This window comes from Python bivittatus, unplaced genomic scaffold (assembly GCF_059951505.1).
Source record: "Python bivittatus isolate LINGU-HERP-01145 unplaced genomic scaffold, Pbiv_v1 ctg000580_np1212, whole genome shotgun sequence".
Lineage (NCBI taxonomy): Eukaryota > Metazoa > Chordata > Lepidosauria > Squamata > Pythonidae > Python > Python bivittatus.
In genome coordinates, this window is record NW_028277087.1 from 15,569,101 (window position 1) to 15,588,129 (window position 19,029).

At 40.2% G+C, this 19,029-nt stretch overlaps 1 protein-coding gene across 6 annotated transcripts in view; it reads right to left on the minus strand.

Moving 5' to 3' along the window:
• Positions 1 to 19,029, minus strand: part of NIN (ninein) — a 121,025-nt gene that overhangs the window by 59,626 nt on the left and 42,370 nt on the right. For all 6 annotated transcript variants that reach the window (XM_088149644.1, XM_088149645.1, XM_088149647.1 and 3 more), the window contains one exon: positions 12,024 to 12,193. In XM_088149644.1, coding sequence (XP_088005770.1) covers positions 12,024 to 12,193 — 170 coding nt within the window. The remainder of the gene's footprint in view (positions 1 to 12,023; positions 12,194 to 19,029) is intronic.

Below are 19,029 nucleotides of genomic sequence, written 5' to 3' on the forward strand. Positions count from 1 at the left end.
GCAGTTACCAAAGAGCCTGACATATATTTTTTACAGATTCTCTAAACACTGAGAGAGCATGGGGAGCAAATACAGTTCCCAAAGGAATGCATGCGTTGCCTGGAGCTATGCGACAGCAGGTCCTCTCCTGCATGCCAGAAATATTTGTTAATTTTATATACCACTAAAATCAAATGACAGTTTAAACAGTTTTCACTCTTTAAAAACATAAATTAATATAATAAAGTCATTTTAAAAATTGGTGCCTTCAAGTCAGTGTTGACTCCTGGCGACTGCCTGGAAAAGTTCCTGCAGTTTTCTTGGCAAGATTTCGGAAGGGGTTTGCTATTGCATTTTTCCTAGGGATGAGAGAGTGTGACTCCCCCAAGGTCACCCAGCTGGCTTTGTGCCTAAGGTGGGACTAGAACTCACACTCTCCTGGTTTCTAGCCTGGTGCCTTAACCACTACATCAAACTGGCTCTCAAAATTATAACAGAACAGAACAGGACAGGACAGGACAGGACAGGACAGGAAAGGACAGGAAAGGAAAGGAAAGGAAAGGAAAGGAAAGGAAAGATGATAGCACTAATTCACCCTGGGCAATGTCAGTTGTCCAAGCCCCTGAGAAATAGGGCTCTGATGAGGAGCATCTTTAAAAGGCCTTCTTTTGCAGATCTTAACAACCAGATAGGTTTATAATGGAAGATGCAACGCCTCAAACAGGCCCAAAGATGTTTAGGGCTTTAGATATCAATACTAACACCTTGTGTCCAGAAAGCAAATGGCAACCAATGTAAATCTTTCAATATAGTCATGATATGAAACTTGTGCCTTGCATAAGGTAAGGACTTAGCTATTACCTTTTGGACTTAATGCAACTTTCAGAAACTTTTCAAGGGTAGCTCTGTATAGAGCATATTGGATCGGAAAGAACTGCCATCAGACCCAGTGCAGTGTCCTCCATGTTCAGTTATCATCTCCTTCCCACATCGAGGGAGAGCAAGGGAGGCTGGATTAACATTTGATGCCTGCTCCTGAAGTAATCTCCATATTTATTTCACAGAGGCCTTTTGGTTGGGCCTAAGGGACAAACGTTCAAGATGTAGCATGACCATATGGATCACCATACGGTAAAAATTGGGTTATCTCCAAAAAGGAAATGTGCCTTCATGGAACGCTTTCTAAAATTTATCCCTCTCATGGAATATGGGCTTTGACTCCAAACAAAACTTTGTGTTAGTTCACAATTCCCAAGTTACACTAGGCTAAAATAAGGTTGGGTAGGTCATGATTCTTCAAAGGTTGTGTGCCCCAAACCATCATGTTACACTGTAATATGTCATTTCTTTTTACATAGCTTGTTAGGTGAACACAGCAACTGTGTTTTCTTAATTGAAATATATGGCTTAATATGTTGGGTAAACCCAGCCCATAAATCAGAAATGCACATCACAAGATAATATAAGCTGATACTTTCAGCATAACAGAAGAGCCTATGCAGAAAAACTGAGAGCTGATTTGATCAGCTGAGTTTACAAAGAATTACCCCATATCATTTACCCTACTCTACAACAGCAACAGTATTAAGGAACCAGGGGCAAGTGACCTGCAATGAAAATGACTGAAGTACAGAAAGGGTGAATACTAAATACTAGTCCATTTACTGAAACATTGTCATTATTAAGAAAGAGATAGATATCTTTCTTTTAGATTGTTTATGACTCCTGAGAATATGCAATTCATATGCACATATGGAGGACAAGCAGCACTGTAGTCCATTAAGCTTTTTTAAAAAATTAATTAAATAATAATTTATATATATTTAGCCACCATTCAAATTACAAAACATTTAGACTCTGGATACAGGTTTATTTTGGATTAGGGATTCCAGTTTTTGTAATCTACCCTGGATATTTGGTGTGGAGTACCTTCCATACTTCTGTAGGGAAGGAAAGCCTCATCTCTTCTCTCTATCAGATGCTTCTGGCTATTCTGGAGTTCCACTTAAAACTTATTACAACTTAACTGCTCCTATGGATGCAGTCATAGCAGAATACAATTTATTCATATTCTGAAATACATTTCTAGTCAAAGATAAAGTCCAGGTTTGAAGCTCAGGAGCCCTGTGATTGCACAGAACCGCAACTGTGCCCAGTATAAGCCTCTACTAAATGTACATTTAGGGTGACAAGTTATGATCTCAATTTCAAACTCTGTATATCCTAACAGCTTGAGCATTTAAGGTGTAAGCAAGGGTTTATACAGCATACATGTCTTAGCTGTGAACCACTAGAGATTACGCTCTGGAATCACAAAGTGTGAAACACATTCAAAAATATATTAGTAACTAGTAATAATTCGTTTTAATTATGGGCCCATGCTATAGTGTAATTTCAAGACAATCCTTATAAAACAAACCCCCCCCCCCCCCCGTAGAATTCCCTCCTCATATCAGATAAGTTCTCCTTCTCTAAGAGGCAACTTGAGGAACAGAACATTGCAAGAAGAAAAAATGCATTAAATGCCAGAAAAGTGTTAAGGATACTTGAAAAAGAAGTGGGGAGGGAAAAAGAAATACAAAAAACCTGGGGGGCCTTTTGGGTGATGATGCTGTGGTTGCCTTCCTACAAAATGGACTTCATCAAAGAACACCCTTCCTATGATATTCTGAAAATCCGTATCAACACCAGGACAATCCAAGCACCTGTCAACCTCAACTTAATTTTGATGGCCGATCAGCACAAATGGCAAAGCTCTTTCTTTTGGCAAGTCTGCTCTTTCGCAAGCATCTCCACTTGGCCAGTTCAGATTAAGGGCCCCCCATTGTATCTAGATGCTGCCACACCAGTCTCAGCTGGCAGATCTCCTTTGCACACACGCTTCCTCATTACCATACCCGATGCTCAACAAGAGCTTCATTGTGAAGGGAAGGCAAATGAGGTCAGAGGTCACTAAACCCAAAATGGCTGCCCCAAAAGGCAAGCCAACAGATTGCAGCTAAGACAAAAGGAGACACTCTCTATGGATTCTGTGGACCATAAACCTCCTCCTCCCCCAGTCATGCCAGGTACTCTTATACAGACAGCTATTGTTCTGCAGCTGGATGAGGGTCATGCACATTAGGGGGGGGGGGTCTTACCCATGCTAGATTCCAGGAATATATTACATGGATAGACCCACAGCCTTTGCTAGCCCAAACAACAGATGGTTGAAAGTTTCACAATGACCAAACTCAAAACCTACAGGAGCATCTGTGGTTGAGAATTCCTTAATGCAATCTTTCCTCCTTTCTATCAGAGTACTCTCCCACCCAACCATCTGCTGCCGTACGACAGCCTTTTCTTCTCTCCCAGAATATAACATTAATTAAAATGATCAAGGGCACTGTTACCGTGCTGAGATTATTTTGTGATGTCTAGGCACTTTTAGTTAAACTCTGTGACATAAGAATCAAGCCTAAAATCATGCCTGGTTGCTGTAAAATGTGCTCTGGGATGCATCAACTTCTCTTGGTTGCACTGCACTTTAGTGAAATGTAACTCTGGCTGATTCCAAAAATTCCTCAGACATATGTAAATTTTGCATTTTGATACATTCAGTGAGCTTTTCTTGATACACACTGACTGTTGAGTCACATCTTCCTTTCAGAGGGTTTGTTAATCCCTAGCTAAATGAAGCCATTGTTTAAGGCTGTCTCCAAAGCAAAAAACAAAATCAAAATTATCCCACTCCCCATCTCAGATGCTCAGCAAAAACAGGAGTCGTGCTTCGAGTCCTTGGATGTAGGCATACGTGGTCAAAAGGCCTATACTTAGTTTGGATCATTTATTTTGTAATGAACCTCTTCATGTTTATGGAGTCACATTCCAGATGCCCTAAGCAATCACAGTAATGTGAAATGTGCACAGCTTTTTACAATGATAAAAGGCAAAGTGCCTTCAAGTGAAGCTCAGCTCCTAATGTAGTTTCTTTAAAAACAGCCCTGGGCTTTCCTATTGATCTTCCACCCAAGTATTAACCAGGCTGAACCTGCTTAATTTCTGAACCTACACAAGGATAGCCAGCTGCTTCCTACTGCTAAGATTTTATAATCACAGGACACCAATTCTTCCCCCCCCAACTTCTTAAATCAAGTAAAATATTGACTATCACCACATTCAACAAGAGTAACCGTTTAACAGCTGCATTTGCCCAACATACTACACCAAATTATCTTTAAACAAGATTAGCTTTTTGGATGTTTTTGTGTGTAATGCATATCCAGCCCATTTGGTTAGCATACGAGTCTGTGGAAAGTATTGTGCCAACTCATAAAATAGATCAATGCAACAACCAATTAAGCATGTTATGCAAATCCATCCAAATAGTCTAATTACTATGCCAAATCTTATAATTAGAGACTGTATACTTTAGATTGCTGGATCCTAGAGCAAATAAGCAGAGGCATGGCTTTGTGCCTTGAATCATTTTATGAGCTTTCCCAGTGACATCTGTCTGACCACTGCAGCGCTGGGACAGCTAGACCTTGTGCTAATTCTAGAAGACCCTGATTATGTTTCAGTCAGTGACTGCTGAGATAGATAGGTAGATAGATAGATAAACTGATAGATAGAAGCTGATTATATACTACAATGGAGACTAAGGAGGCATGTGATAGTTCTCTTCAAACATTTAGGAAAAAAATGCCTAACAATAAGAACAGTTTGACAGTGGAACCAATTACCCAGGAAGATGATGGGCTCCGCTTCACTGGGTGTGTTCAAGTGGAAACTAGGCATCCATCTGTCAGGGATGCTTTAATTTAGATTCCTGCTCTGAGCAGGGGTTGCACAGTGCCCTAATGGCCCTTTCCAACTCCACGATTAATGGATAGGGATGTAAAAAGAACATTCCATCATTTATTTCCTTCCCTTACTCTTTTATTTGTTAGATTTATTATTTGTTTGATGTGTATCCTATCTTTCCTCCAGCGACTCAAAGCACTATACATAGCACTCTGTCCTTCTGTTTTTCCCCAGAACAACCCTTTCAGGTAGGTTGGCATAGATCACATAGTAAGTTTAGTAAGATAGATAGATAGATAGATAGATAGATAGATAGATAGATAGATAGATAGATAGATAGATAGATAGATCACATAGTAAACCTAAATCACATAGTAAGCGTCCATGACTATGAGAGGTACCATGACTATGAGACAAAATGTGGATCTCCTCAATCCTAGTTCAGCATCCTCACTGCAACTTCACTCAGCCCTAGTTCAGCATCTTCACTGCAACACCATACTTACTCATTGTTCAACTGCAGCAACTTGGTATTTGAGCTGAAAAATATTTACAGACTGGTTCTTTTGGCTCAACTTTGTCCTTCCTAAAGCTGTATGAGGACTGGGTTCAGTGGTTGCAACTTTGGCCTTTGTCCAAAGATCTTCTTTCCCATAACCATCAAAGGGATCACTATCCCAAATGCAGTTCCATTCTTTGGAAAGAACATCCAAGGAGGAAAGAAGCAAAGTAAGAGAACCTTTAGCTTGGATGCTCTACCTCTTGTATATCCAGATCTACCTTGAGAACTTCCCAAAGACTTCCCAAATTAATCCATTCTGAAGCCACAATCAATCTGCATACTTGGAAAGAGATTATTAGACTTTAATAGATTTCAAAATAGATTTTAATATGCTGTCACTTCTCAAAGAATACTTCTCTGGGAAGGAAACTCTCTGTAGCTCAGTAAAGTGGAGAATGGCTCATTTCAAGGTGAAAGCTGAGCAGGAAGTCATAAAGGAATCCTTAATTGATGGGCTCATGAAATATCATTATGTAACTCCTTATGTGAAAAGAGCTGTGTGGGGAGAAATCTCTTAGCAACAGAATTGGAGAAGAAAATTGTGGCTACTGACCAACCAACTTTCGTTCATTGACTAATCTTTTACATTGATTTCTGCAACTGACAGAGAAGAATAAAATCACAGCACAGTTGTTCTGTCCTTCTGGGAAGCCTCTCACTGTTAATTCCAAGGTCAACACAGCACACACAGACTTGCAGGGTATATGGATTAATTTCTCTGTGCTGGTTAGCAAATCCATGATCAAGGGCCCAGCTGTAAGAACTAACTCACCCAATCTGAAGATGACTTATTTGGATACACCATGGTTTGTAAAAGCCACTTACAGGAGGTCAGCCCAGAACAGAATAAAAATTGGCAAATGGCAGGGCTACAGGCAGAGTATTGCAAAGACCCAGTAGTCAGCTGCCCATAATTTACTTCCAGGTGTCATTTCAGTGCCTAATATTACAGTCTGATTTGGGAGCTTCCAAAATGGTTCTGCAGCACTATGCTTAAAATGCAATAATGAAAAACTGGTATCCCAGGAAAGTAATCCTATGAGCAAAAAGCACCAGATCCAATTCTTGGCATCTGCCCTAATAAAGAAGGGTGGGCAGTCTGCAGCTCCTGGGCCACATGCAGTTCCAGCAATCCACTCTTGCTGGCAGCTAATGAAGGTCCCTCTGACTGCACTGTTAAGTTTCCATCTCCTGCCATTTTGAGGCAGGGGATAAACAGAGAGTAAGGCAAGAAGAAATTCACCATAGTTTTGAAAGCCACTAGTAACTGTCCCATGCTATGGCTCCACTCATGCTGGCCACATTTTGTGAGTGCCCATCATCCCTGAATTTTGGAAGGTACCTAGGAGTAGAACAAGACTTAAGATGGCAATTCCAGTAGCACTGACTGACCAGGATAACTCACACAGCTTTTTCCAACTGTTGATTGGCTGTTGCAGCATTTACCAGCTTACTTTCTTCCTCATCAATTCTATACAGTTTTATTAAGCAAGGAGGTCGTATTACAGCCATAACTCACTTATAAGTCTCCCGCTTATTATAGCAAAGAGATAACAGAAGAGAAAGCCATCACAGGGAATGTTTGGAGGCATTTCATGGCTGAGTATACTCCAAAATGAATATCAGGTACTATTATGAAGTGTTAGGTACTGTGGTTCCATCATCTTTATCAGAGGGATGTGTGTATACACATACACACACACACATGGGGGAGATAAAAGATATATGAGAATGTCTGTCTACTCATCATTATTTGCTTCCAACGTCTCATTTCTGGTTCATATCATTTGCTTTCATGTTTTACATCAATTATTTCCTCCAGTTCTCTGGAAACAAACTCTTTTCAAGGTTTTTCTGCCTGTTGAAAGATTGTGGAAGAAGATTCACAGTTCAGCAAAACTAGCTTTGTACAAAGAAGGTCTCCATTTGGCTGAATAGACAAATGTCAAGAATTGGACAGGAGAAAAGTTATCAGAGCAGATGAAGGCTACAATGTGCAATGGAACTTTAGCTGGAGGACAACATGCAAAGCAAAAGATACAATGGCAATAAACAATCCTTTTCTACACCCTGTCACCAGATTCATAACACATTTCAGCATGAACTACAAACAGAGACCAGGATGGGGCTGTGCCAGTAAGAGTTTAAGACTGAGGTCATTAGAAGCCATTTTATTTCACGTTTATCTATTTTTAAAATCTGCTTAGCTATTGGAGTTCTTGTGGTAGATTATAACTGAGATGGACAACTCACGGATTGTGGGCCATGTGCAGTTCTCAACACCTGTTTGCAGACATTGAGATCATGGAGATGAAATTTGCTGGCAAAATGGTTATTTTTTCACAACACAATTTGAGTTGTTTTTTACATTTTCAGGGGGCTTTTAAGGGGAGGAATAGTAATATCCCCCTCCTAAAAAATGAATAAGCCATTTTGGGGTTTGGGATATTTAAGGGTGGGAGTAGTAGAGATTTGCCTTCCAAAGGCAAAGATCATGTCTTGGAATCAAGGAATTTTGACTATCTAGTGCAGAGAAGGCCTAGCTCTCTATGGGTCTAATAGTGTTCTGCAAGACAAGAAAAGAGGTTACAGCTTGAGATAGAGCGGCAAGACACAAAATCTCCAGTTCCCTGTCTGTTTCCTAAGAAGTAGCCCTCATGGACCAATCTGGAATGGGTCCTTCTAATCCAACATTATGTTTCCCAAGGTGGCCAGTCAGATCTTTCTGTGAAGGTCAAAGCAGGTATGAAGAGAAAAACACATGAAGAAAGAGTGCAAGAGAGTGAGTGGGGCAGCTCCTGGGATCAGAAATGTAACTTCCAGCTCAGAAAGAAACTTCCTGAATCTCTTCTCATCAATGGGCAGCTGCTGTACATGACCCTCAAGCAGGAATTGAAGTACAGCCCAAGGGATCGATTCTCCCCATACCCCTCTAGAGTGGATGACATCAAGACCAGGTCCTTGGGAAAGATGAAATCTGCATCTCCACTGAAGACCTGCTTCTTCCCTCCAGCCATTCTTCCTGTGCCCAAGACAAAAGCTGGGTCATCAGGAAAAGTTTATAAATACCTGACCTGGGGCATAAAAAGACGAGGCCAAAGAAGTGCTAAAGACCCTGCCCAAGTGCTCCAAGCTTTCAACAATTTGATATGGAACACTGATCAATCTTTCAGTAAGGTCTTGGCATTTGCTAAGCTGGATGATGCTCTGGTATTTATCCCTTTAACTTTAGAAAGAAAGTTGGATAGGAATTAGGCTGTGTCTTTCAATGTGTTTTCGACATGAGCAAATATAAGTTTAGACTTTGCACACTGAATACATGTTTGTTTCAGACATTTGATCTGTTCCTATCCACTTGATCTGTAGAAATAATTCAGAAGCAACTGTAAGAGCAAAGAACCCTACTAGGGAATGGTAATTCTGCAGGTCAAAAAGATATTTGGTAAATATCTAAAATATATTTCATTTATTCCTATATTAATATTATAAATATAATATTATATTTATATTAGTTGATTTTTATATGAATAGTTTATATTTAAAATATAATTAGTAAATACCTAAAAATGATATTTGGTAAAAGGACTTGGCTATGGCTCTTGTCTCTTGCTTTAGGGCATCTGTCAAAACTTGAAAAATTTTAAGCAACATGTGGAATACTGAACCACAAAAAAGTTGAACAAATTCTGCCAGCAGATGTTAACCAAATTCAGGGATCCAGAACACATAATGATGGGATGGGGCTGTCTCATCAAATGCAGGATGGAAGCAATACAATGAGCATGCTGTGGTTTGGGAAGAAAAAAAATCTCAGAGAATAGTTGGCCTGTTCACTTTCAAAGAGCCTACTGGTGAACAAATAATGTAACAACATTGAGGAGAAATGAAACATGCTACTTGCATACCAGAGCTGAAACAAATGCTTCTTGATTCTTCCTGCAGGAGTCTCTTCATCAAGGAATTCATACATTGGGGGGAGCAGAAGTTTGGGAGCCAAGTGGGGCCAAGAATGAGGTCAAGGGAGCGGGAATTGATTCACAATGCCTGTATCCACACAACCTGCTTAATAGGCTAAAGACTTATTGACAGCCTTTGTATAGCATGCTAAGCTTACTTAGCTTTAAGCTTGGTTCGTTTTCTTGCAGACAAACTTATAGACATACTGCACAAAGCCAGACTCTGATTATTTTATTTTAGGATTCAGTATTACTGAACCATACCATAGAAAACTTTAATTAGACATGTTGTGCAAACCCAGTCATCATGTCATTTGTACATTTGGTATTTCAGCAGGGTCATTTTGCATGTAAGAAGAAGAAGCCATACAATGTTCCAGCAATAGATCCTGAAAACTGACTTCTTGGTGTCAAGAAAACAGAGGTAAGGCTGGGTTTTTCCAGCTAAGTCATACAAGCATGTCAGCCACAGTTTTCATTCATACCCAAGTCTGAGAAACAGGCATATCTGCCTTCACCATGCATGAGTCATTTGGCAAGTGGGCAAAGGACTCCCAACAACCGTGGTGAAGAGAAGGGGAAGACATGCATTGCTGGCAAATTTGAATTCCTCCTCCAATGTGGTATATACCATTGTCTGTCACAATACACTTAATGTTGGACAAACTGCGTAGAAGAATAAACAGACACAAAACTCACATCAGAAAGGACAATAGCCTAAAGCCAGTTAGAGGGACATTTCAGATCTTTTAGGATAGTCAGTCATTGATCTCAGGACAGCTATCCTTGAGCAGAATTACAATCCCTGATTTCACTCCAAAACAACTGAGTTAGAATTCATTAGAAGATTTAATGCTGTTTCTCAGAACTTGAACAGCCTAAGGTTTCTTATCACACTAAACATACTGACTAGCTCATCAATGCAAGATTATTTCCATCATTCCTACTATTTTGAAAATGGCCAACACTAATGTTGTTTCTCGCTTCTTCTTTCATCATAGCTCCTTTCCTTCTGATAATTGCTTGGTGTTTATATGATAGCCATTCTCCTCCTCAAGCAAGCAGTGAATCACTTTGCAACCTTCTTGCTCTCTCTTACTTTCTCCACGCAACCTCTCTTTTGCTTGCAAAAGCTGGAAGAGTCCTCTATACAAAGTTCTGGAAATGGTTGCAGAGGTGCTAAGCGAAGCAGAAATGAGAAAAGCAATTTGGCTGCTTCTCTTTAGTGTAGAAGCAAAGTAGCCACGCTGTTTGGAAAAGCATGTGGGCATGTGTGTTTGTAGAGTGCTTTGCTCAAAACTCCACAGGAGGAGTTTAGGGAGGAGAGGAAAAAAATAATTCAAAAAGACTTAGGTTAGAATAGTGAGCAGAAACAAATGAAATGAAATTTAGCAGGGAGGAATGTAAAGTCATGAATCTAGGTTAGATCAGAAAAATGAAAGAAACTTTCAGAAAGAAACTGTACAGGATGGGAGAAACTGGCTCAGGGACAGCACACATGAGAAGGACTTGGGTATACTAGCAGATCACAAGCTCAACATGTCCCACAGTGTAATGCAGCTGCAAAGAAGGCCAACGACATCTTGAAGAGCATCTAGAGGAGCAAAGAATCCAGATCATAGGAAGTAATTATCCCGCCCTATTCTGCCTTAGTCAGGCCTCACTTGGAGTACTCTTTCAGTTCTGCATACTCCTGTTTAAAAAAGACATTGATAAACTTGAGCAAGTCCAGAAAAAGCCTACAAAGATGGTGAAAGGACTGGAAACCAAGTGCTACGAAGAATGTAGGTACGTTAAAAGACCTAGGTATGTTTAGCTTGTTGAAAGGGAACATGACAGCAAATATCTGAAGGAATGTCACATTGTAGAGGGTTTGGACATTCTTATTTGCTACAGAGGGCAAGTCTAGAACTAATGAGATGAAATTTCAAGGATGTAGATGCAGATTAGATATTAGGAAGAACTTCTTGACAGTAAAAGGTGTCAATCAGCGGAACAGGTTATTGCATGGAATGGTTTCTTTCCCTTCACTGGAGGTTTTCGAACAGAGGCTAGATAGTCATTTAGCAAGGATAGTGTGGTGAATTCTGCAGTATGCAGGAAGTTAGACTTGATGTTCTCTTAGGTCACATCCAAGTTTATGACTCTATGAATCAAATCACCCCTCCCAGATTTGCACAGCCCTAACACAATATTCTTTTCTCAGGAGTATAACTGTGCCTCTGATGAAGTGGATCAGGATCCATAAAGACTTATGCCACTGTAACCTGTTGATTTTAAGATGCAACATAATTGTGTTGTTTTAGCTCTACTTGAGTTTCTCAGCAGTGTCTGCATTCTGCATTTTCTGCTTCATTCTTAATTCCTTCCAAAATGTTCTTTCAAGATGCCTTTCCATGGGGCCTATAAAACCAGAAACCAATAAGCTGCAGTATGAAGAGATGGACTTCAGGAAGCAAAACTCTAGTTCTTTTGTCTACAGCAGTGTTTCTCAACCAGCAACTTTGGACTTATACATGCTGGCTAGTGAATTTTGGGAGTTGAAGTCCACATATCTTAAAGTTGCCACAGTTGAGAAAAACTGCTGTAGAGGATGATAAATTCCACGCAACAGAGACAATAAATGCATGATTCTTGAAAGAAACATTAAAACACTTTCCACACATGCACACAGAGGGATTTTCAACCTTAGCTCCAGTCTTCCTTCTCTTTATCCACGTGGCTTACTTTTAAATCCTTACCTCATCACAGTCATTGTTAGAGAGATGGGATGAGCGGGCGTCCTTGTTCAAAGGCTCAATCACTGTCACCTCTGCAAATTCCTCCACGGATTTCTGAAACTCTGGTAAAGACCGCCTCCCATAGCGCTTTCCATCTTTGATGTATTTGGGCTGGGCTTCTGGTGAAGAATCTAGAGATGAGATGGAATCCATGATGTTAAGAATAGAATAGACTGGTTTGTAGTCTTTCTGCAACAGCAAACAGGTTAGCTCACCAGAGGCTGCTTTGAGTTGTCAGTCAACTAGGTGGCCCTATATGTTTTATTTATTGAATATAAATAAATTAATGCAAGTCTTTCGTTGACCTGGCTGCTCCCAGTTGGGTAGAACTATAACCCCCATCATCCCCAGTCAGCATAACCATTTGGAAAATACCACACTATGGAAAGTTATTCCAAAATAGCATTTTTGGTCCTAAGTTCTTTGTAGTTTCTTCAGGGATGTCCACAAGTGAAAAAGGGTTGGCCTTCCATTGCATGGTTATGGCTCCCATATTGACTTTTTTGACACCCCTCTGTGGACACCACTTTTTACAGTGGAAAGCACACCTACAGCAATATAAGTTGGGGCAGAGCCGGTAAAAGTAGGCCAAAACCTCTTCAAATGAAGAGAGGTGATTTCTACCTCTACCATGTCAGCTTTTTATTTGCAGGGAACATATCATACGAAAGACCATTGAAAAAGAATATTGCTTTTGCAGCAATCCAAAGTGGTATAGCTTATGAGCCATTCCATTCTACTGTAGTAAACCTCACACAAAAGTTAACTTCTGGGAAATCACAATCCCAGACACATCTAATGAGTTCTTTAGCACCTACACTATCAAATAAGCAGGAAGAATGCTAATGCAGAGATAACTTTTTTTGACCCTTCTGTTTTTATGACTACTTATAATTAACTCATGAACTGACACTCCTTCACAACAGCTGCCTTGCAGGGCATTCCTCTCAAGTACCCCTCTTCCTTACAGCTTTATTTCACTGGATGTCTCCTTCTGTCATCTGCCAGCCAAAATATATTACATTCTCTCCCTACTCAAACAACAAAATGGTCAGATGGTGTATGAAGGGGAAATGTACAGATTCTGGGCATTTATTTATTTATCTCAAAATGAGATAATCCAAAAAGATAACAGGAAATAATTTCACAGTATACAGGAATGCATTGTGAAAGATATCTTCTGCAAAGATACTATTTTAGTGCTTAGCTCATTCTGTGTTGCAAGTGGAACTACCAAAATTACAGAACTGCTGCTGTGGAATCCAAAATTTTAAAAAAATGGACCTTGAGAAAAAAAAGATGTGGAAGAAAGGGGAAGAAGTGACATGAACAAGAGTGAAAGTAGAGCAACTGCAGGAAGATAAATTTTTCCTAGTTTGAAAAAAAATCAGTAGATAAATCTCCCAACAAAATTATTGGAAAGTGGATACAAAAAAGATCTGGAAGCTGCTTGGAAAAGAACAAACATAATTATGCTACAGAGTGTCACAGAACTGTGTGGAATTACACTGAAGAACGAATTAGTATTGTGTGAATACGGATTGAATACATGAGTGACCAGTATGAAAGAAATACATTGAGGTGGTTTGGTTGTGTAGAATAGCTGAATGAATGAAGATCAAATCATGAAACAGATATATGGAGGAAAAGTAACTAGGCTGAGAAAGGACAATTGAGAAATTCAGGACTGAAAGTTGTTGCTGAGATCCTGAAAAAGAAAGTTAAAGGAACAAAAGACAATGTACAAAGTGATGTATAGACATGGTAGAAATAAAGCATGGTTTGCAAGCATAGAACAGTACAGCGAACTATAGTGAATAGTGTTGTAAGCTAGATATAGCTCTATTTCCTTTTCTTTTTCTTCTTTCATACCTTTAATTTCTTTAGCTTACTATTCTTTACCCCTTTACCCCTTTTCTGTGTTTCGCATATCATTGTTAACCCCAAATGGAACAGCATTTTCCCCTGTCCTTTTTTTCTTTGACACTGATCTTTTTCATATATATACAACGTGTACATATGTCTGTGTATGTGAATCTCTCTCTCTCTCTCTCAAACAAATCAACCGAGAATTCTCACATCGAACAAATCAACCCAGAGTTCTCAGTCAAGGCACAAATGACCAGGGTCAAATTATTGTACTTTGGATGCATTATGTGAAGACCCAGCTCCCTAGAGAAGGCTCTAATGCTGGGAAAGGTGGAAGAAAAGATAAGAAGAGGATGACCAGCAGCAAGGTGGATGGACTCAGTTACAGTGGCGATGGGTGCGCATTTAGAAGACCAGGGACAGATAGTCATGGAGAAAATCTATGTATATAGTTGCTAGAAGTTGAAAATGATGGCATATTTCCTTCCTTCCTTCCTTCCTTCCTTCCTTCCTTCCTTCCTTCCTTCCTTCCTTCCTTCCTTCCTTCCTTCCTTCCTCCCTCCCTCCCTCCCTCCCTCCCTCCCTCCCTCCCTCCCTCCCTGAAATAGTAGTGGAATAATACATTTTTATTTAATAAAAATGCACAAAGAAAAAGAAAATAGTGAAATAAAAAAGAAAGTAATACAACCAAAATTGTATATATAAAGCTTTCTCATAATATATGGGTATATTAAATTTTTACGCAACAAATATTTTGTACAACAGGTTCAATAAAGGATAATCATATTTCATTATATTTGTCTATACATAATCTATTTATTATTAACTTTATTATTTATTATTAAATTTGTATGTTGCCCATCTCCCCCCAATGGGTGACTCTGGGTAGCTCACAGTTAAAATCAAAAACCCCATCAACAATTAAAAATACCCCATAAATAATAAATTAATCCATTAAAAATCAAATATAAAAAACAAACCCTGTACATAAATACTAAAAACGTTCAAGATGACGGGGGGGCGGGCATGGTGGGCAAGATCAATCACCCCACAAGCCACCTCCACTGGTGCAGGCCCCCATCCGGCCCCCAGGCCTTCTGGCACAGCCAGGATTTCACCCCTTTCCTGAAGGCCATGAGAGTGGGGGCACACCAGATCTCAGGAGGCAGATTGTTCCATAGGGCGGGGGCCACAGCAGAAAAGGCCCTCTGCCTAGACCCCACCAGTCGAAATTCCTTGACCAGTGGGGTCTGCGACATGCCCCTTCTGCTGGACCGAGTGGGGCGGGCTGAAGTAACCAGGGCGAGACGGCTCCTCAGATAACCTGGTCCTGTGCCATGAAGGGCTTTAAAGGTGATGACCAACACCTTGAATTGGACCCAGAAGCAAACTGGCAACCAATGCAGCTCGCGTAACAGCAGTGTTATATGTGCCCTCCTAGGGCATTCAGAACTGTCCGCGCCACCACATTCTGCACCACCTGTAGCTTCCGTATACTCTTCAAGGGTAGCCCCATGTAGAGCGCATTACAGTAATCCAACTGGGAGGTGACCAGGGCATGAGTGACCATGCGGAGGGCCTTCTGATCGAGGAAGGGGAGTAACTGCCGCACAACATGAAGTTGCGCAAAGGCCCTCCTAGCCACAACTGCTACCTGCTCTTCGAACAGAAGTCGTGAGTCCAGGAGGACCCCCAGATTAAACACTGGGTCTGTCTGGGGTACTGTGACCCCATCAAGAACCAAAGATGATAAACTCCTAGATCTTGAGGTTCCCCATACCCACAGCCACTCCATCTTACCAGGGTTCAGGTGAAGCCTGTTGTGTCCCATCCAGGCCCCTACAGCCTCCAGGCACCGCAAGGGGGTAGTCACAGCATCACTTAGGTCACCCAGGATGGAGATGTATAATTGGGTATCATCAGCATACTGATGATACCTCATCCCATGGTGCCGGATGATCTCACCCAATGGTTTCATGTAGATGTTAAATAGGAGTGGCGAAAGCACCAAACCCTGAGGCACGTCACAGAGTAGGGTCTGTGGGTTGGACCTCTCGCTCCCTATCAACATCGATTGGGTTCAGCCTTGGAGAAAGGAGCTGAACCAGCACAACACTGTGCCACCCAACCCCAACTCCTGCAGGCGACCCAAAAGGATACCATAGTCGATGGTATTGAAAGCCGCCGAGAAGTCAAGAAGAGCAAGGATGGATGCACTACCTTCATCCCGCTCTCACCAGAGATCATCCAAAAGTGCGACCAATGCTGTTTCTGTCCCATAACTGGGCCTGAACTCTGACTGATAGGGGTCCAGATAATCTGTTTCCTCCAGGATCCTCTGAAGCTGCCGCGCAACCACCTTTTCCACCACCTTTCCTAGAAAGGGAAGGTGGGAGACTGGACAAAAATTGTCCAGAAGGGTGGGATCTAGTGGTGGTTTCTTGAGGAGGGGGCGGACCAAAGCCTCCTAATCTATGCCTGTGACCAGCTTATTCACAAGAACTGAGGAACTGGGGCCATACATTTAACTTTCCAGTTTGAAGGACAAGTCTCTTACCAGCAAGAATAGCACAGAGAACCCACTTCTGGTATCAAACTGTAACTTTCCATGTCAAAGGTATGTAATTCAACAGAATATGGATGTCCAAAAATATTAAACTTTATCTCAAAGTAAAATTTGTGTCTATACACACACACACACATATATACATCTTCAAGAGCCTAATAACCATAACCTGAAAGACAAGATGTATATAGATGTAAAGGTCATCGTTGGTAGGCCAATGATATGAAGAAGTTAGGGATGTTTTTCCCTTTGTTTTTCCAGGTAGAATGTTTGCTGAACCAACATTAAACCTGTTTTGGACCTACACTAATTTTTGTGTATTTCCTGCCATGAAATGGTGAGAACCTGTGCCAACAATTTTTCAGAGAAGAAAGCCTGGAGGCTGCTAAGAAAGGGCTTACAACCCACAGGATTATCTCATTAAGTTACAGTGAAATCTAAACGAGACCGCTAAATTCATCCAATTTGGGTATGCAAGATATCGTGAGATTTTGCTGAGTGTTTTTTAAAAATAATTTCTGAAGTTCAGTGGCACCTTTGAGGACCTATTGGGCCCTGCTTTCCAAACCACTTTGGAGTGCTGATTGAACTAGATCTCTTGGACTGCCTAATAGAATATTAAGAACCTAAGTATATTATACAAATATCACTGTACAGTACAGTACTGAAATAACATATTGTACTAAAACTGAGAAGACGGAACAATAGATGGTTTACATGGCTAGATTTAATAATATGAACTAGTTCTATATTAACATTTTATGGATATACTTTTAGTTTCTACAAATGTCACTCATTTATTCATTATTCTATTTTTTCCCCTGATTTTGTTAGTAGTGTTATATTTTGGTTGTTTCTCATCATATCTTCAGGTTGTTATATTCACCAATGAATATATATATAAACTTAAAAAAAAAAAGATATTTTGCTATCTGAGGTGGAAGGCAGTATTACACTCTCCCTGTCCATGCAGCAACCAAATCTTTCTCCGTGCTGCTGATGGGACAATATTTTGTCATGCTACTTATGGCAGCAAGTAACATCCTCTGATACATCATTACTACTTCCCAGAATCTGCTGCCTGAGGCACGTTCCCCTCTTTAACAAATGGTAAGACTGGTTCTAACCTTAAAATACAATGCATACCTATCCATATTTACAGATATAGGGCTTATTTGATGCTATGTACTGTGGTTGTGCTGATGATTAAGACAATGATTAAGTGATTCAAAATCAGATATTCGATTTTAAGAGAATCCTGGTGAGAGTTGTATGGATTTAAAGCAAGGTAGGGAGATGCACATCTGAACGTGCAGAGGAACATACTGGGGGCTCAGATCCAACCTCTTCATGTCATCTTGAATACCTCTTCTATATAGATTCTGCTCAAGAGCTTGTTAGGGAAAATGTATTCTGTAGCTTAGCTATGCAATGAATTATAAAATACACAGGAACAGAAATCCTTTGATAACCCCCTTCTCATTTCCCCTGGACTTGTACCCCATCCATACATATTGCAAACCCTGGGGAACACAAGCGGGCGCTTGTGTTTGAAGAAGGCAATTTTAACAAGGCTTCCTGCAGCTGGGAGCCTCGGCATGAAAGCCATAGGATGAAGCACACAGATAGGAAAAATCAGAAACAAGTGAAGCTGATTAAATAAGACCCAAAGAACAAAAGCAAATCTTATCATTACCATTAAAGCTGGGCTGCTGGTAACTGCTTTCCTACTGCTATCATCTCTGGCCACGTTAGCAATGGTGGATTCTCTCCGTCCCATTTCTTTTTTTCACCTTGCTTTGGACAGAAACTTATTAGGATGGTGGAAGAGATTAAATGGATATGTAAGGGCACTACAGAACTAGATCTGCTTCAAATTATTCCAGGTTTTATTCAGTTAATATATACAAAAAGCTACATTAAACGATGACAACGTGTCCTTAATTATTATTACAGTTGGACATATAGGCTGGATTCATGCATCAAATTAATGCATGATATCCATCTATCCATCTATCCATCTATCCATCCATCCATCCATCCATCCATGAAAACAGACTTTCAACAGACTTTGTTGAAAAAGTCATCATGGCCTGGTTTGGAATTAAAGCTAAGCCATAATAGGTGGGGCTCATTCTGGAGCCGCCCAGAGTTACCCGATGGGCGGCATACAAATTTAATCATAAATAAATAAATAAATAAATAAATAAATAAATAAATATCCCACCAAACCAAAATTAAACAAATATTGTGGCTTCATGCAAAGTCTGAAATCAGCCACAAAATAACCTACATCAATAGAAGGTATCTTCCATATAGTGATAGATACTAGGCAGGAGATTCTCCCCATATTAGTATTTCTCTCCACACATAAGTCTTACTTGAAGTCCAAAGTGATACCTCGCTAAAAATTAAACCAACCTAAAGCAGATAGAAGAATTATGTTCTTGGATTTATGAATTATTATACTACAGTAGATTTATTTATTTATTTTATTTACCGAATGTATATGGGCCCCTCTCATATAATGAC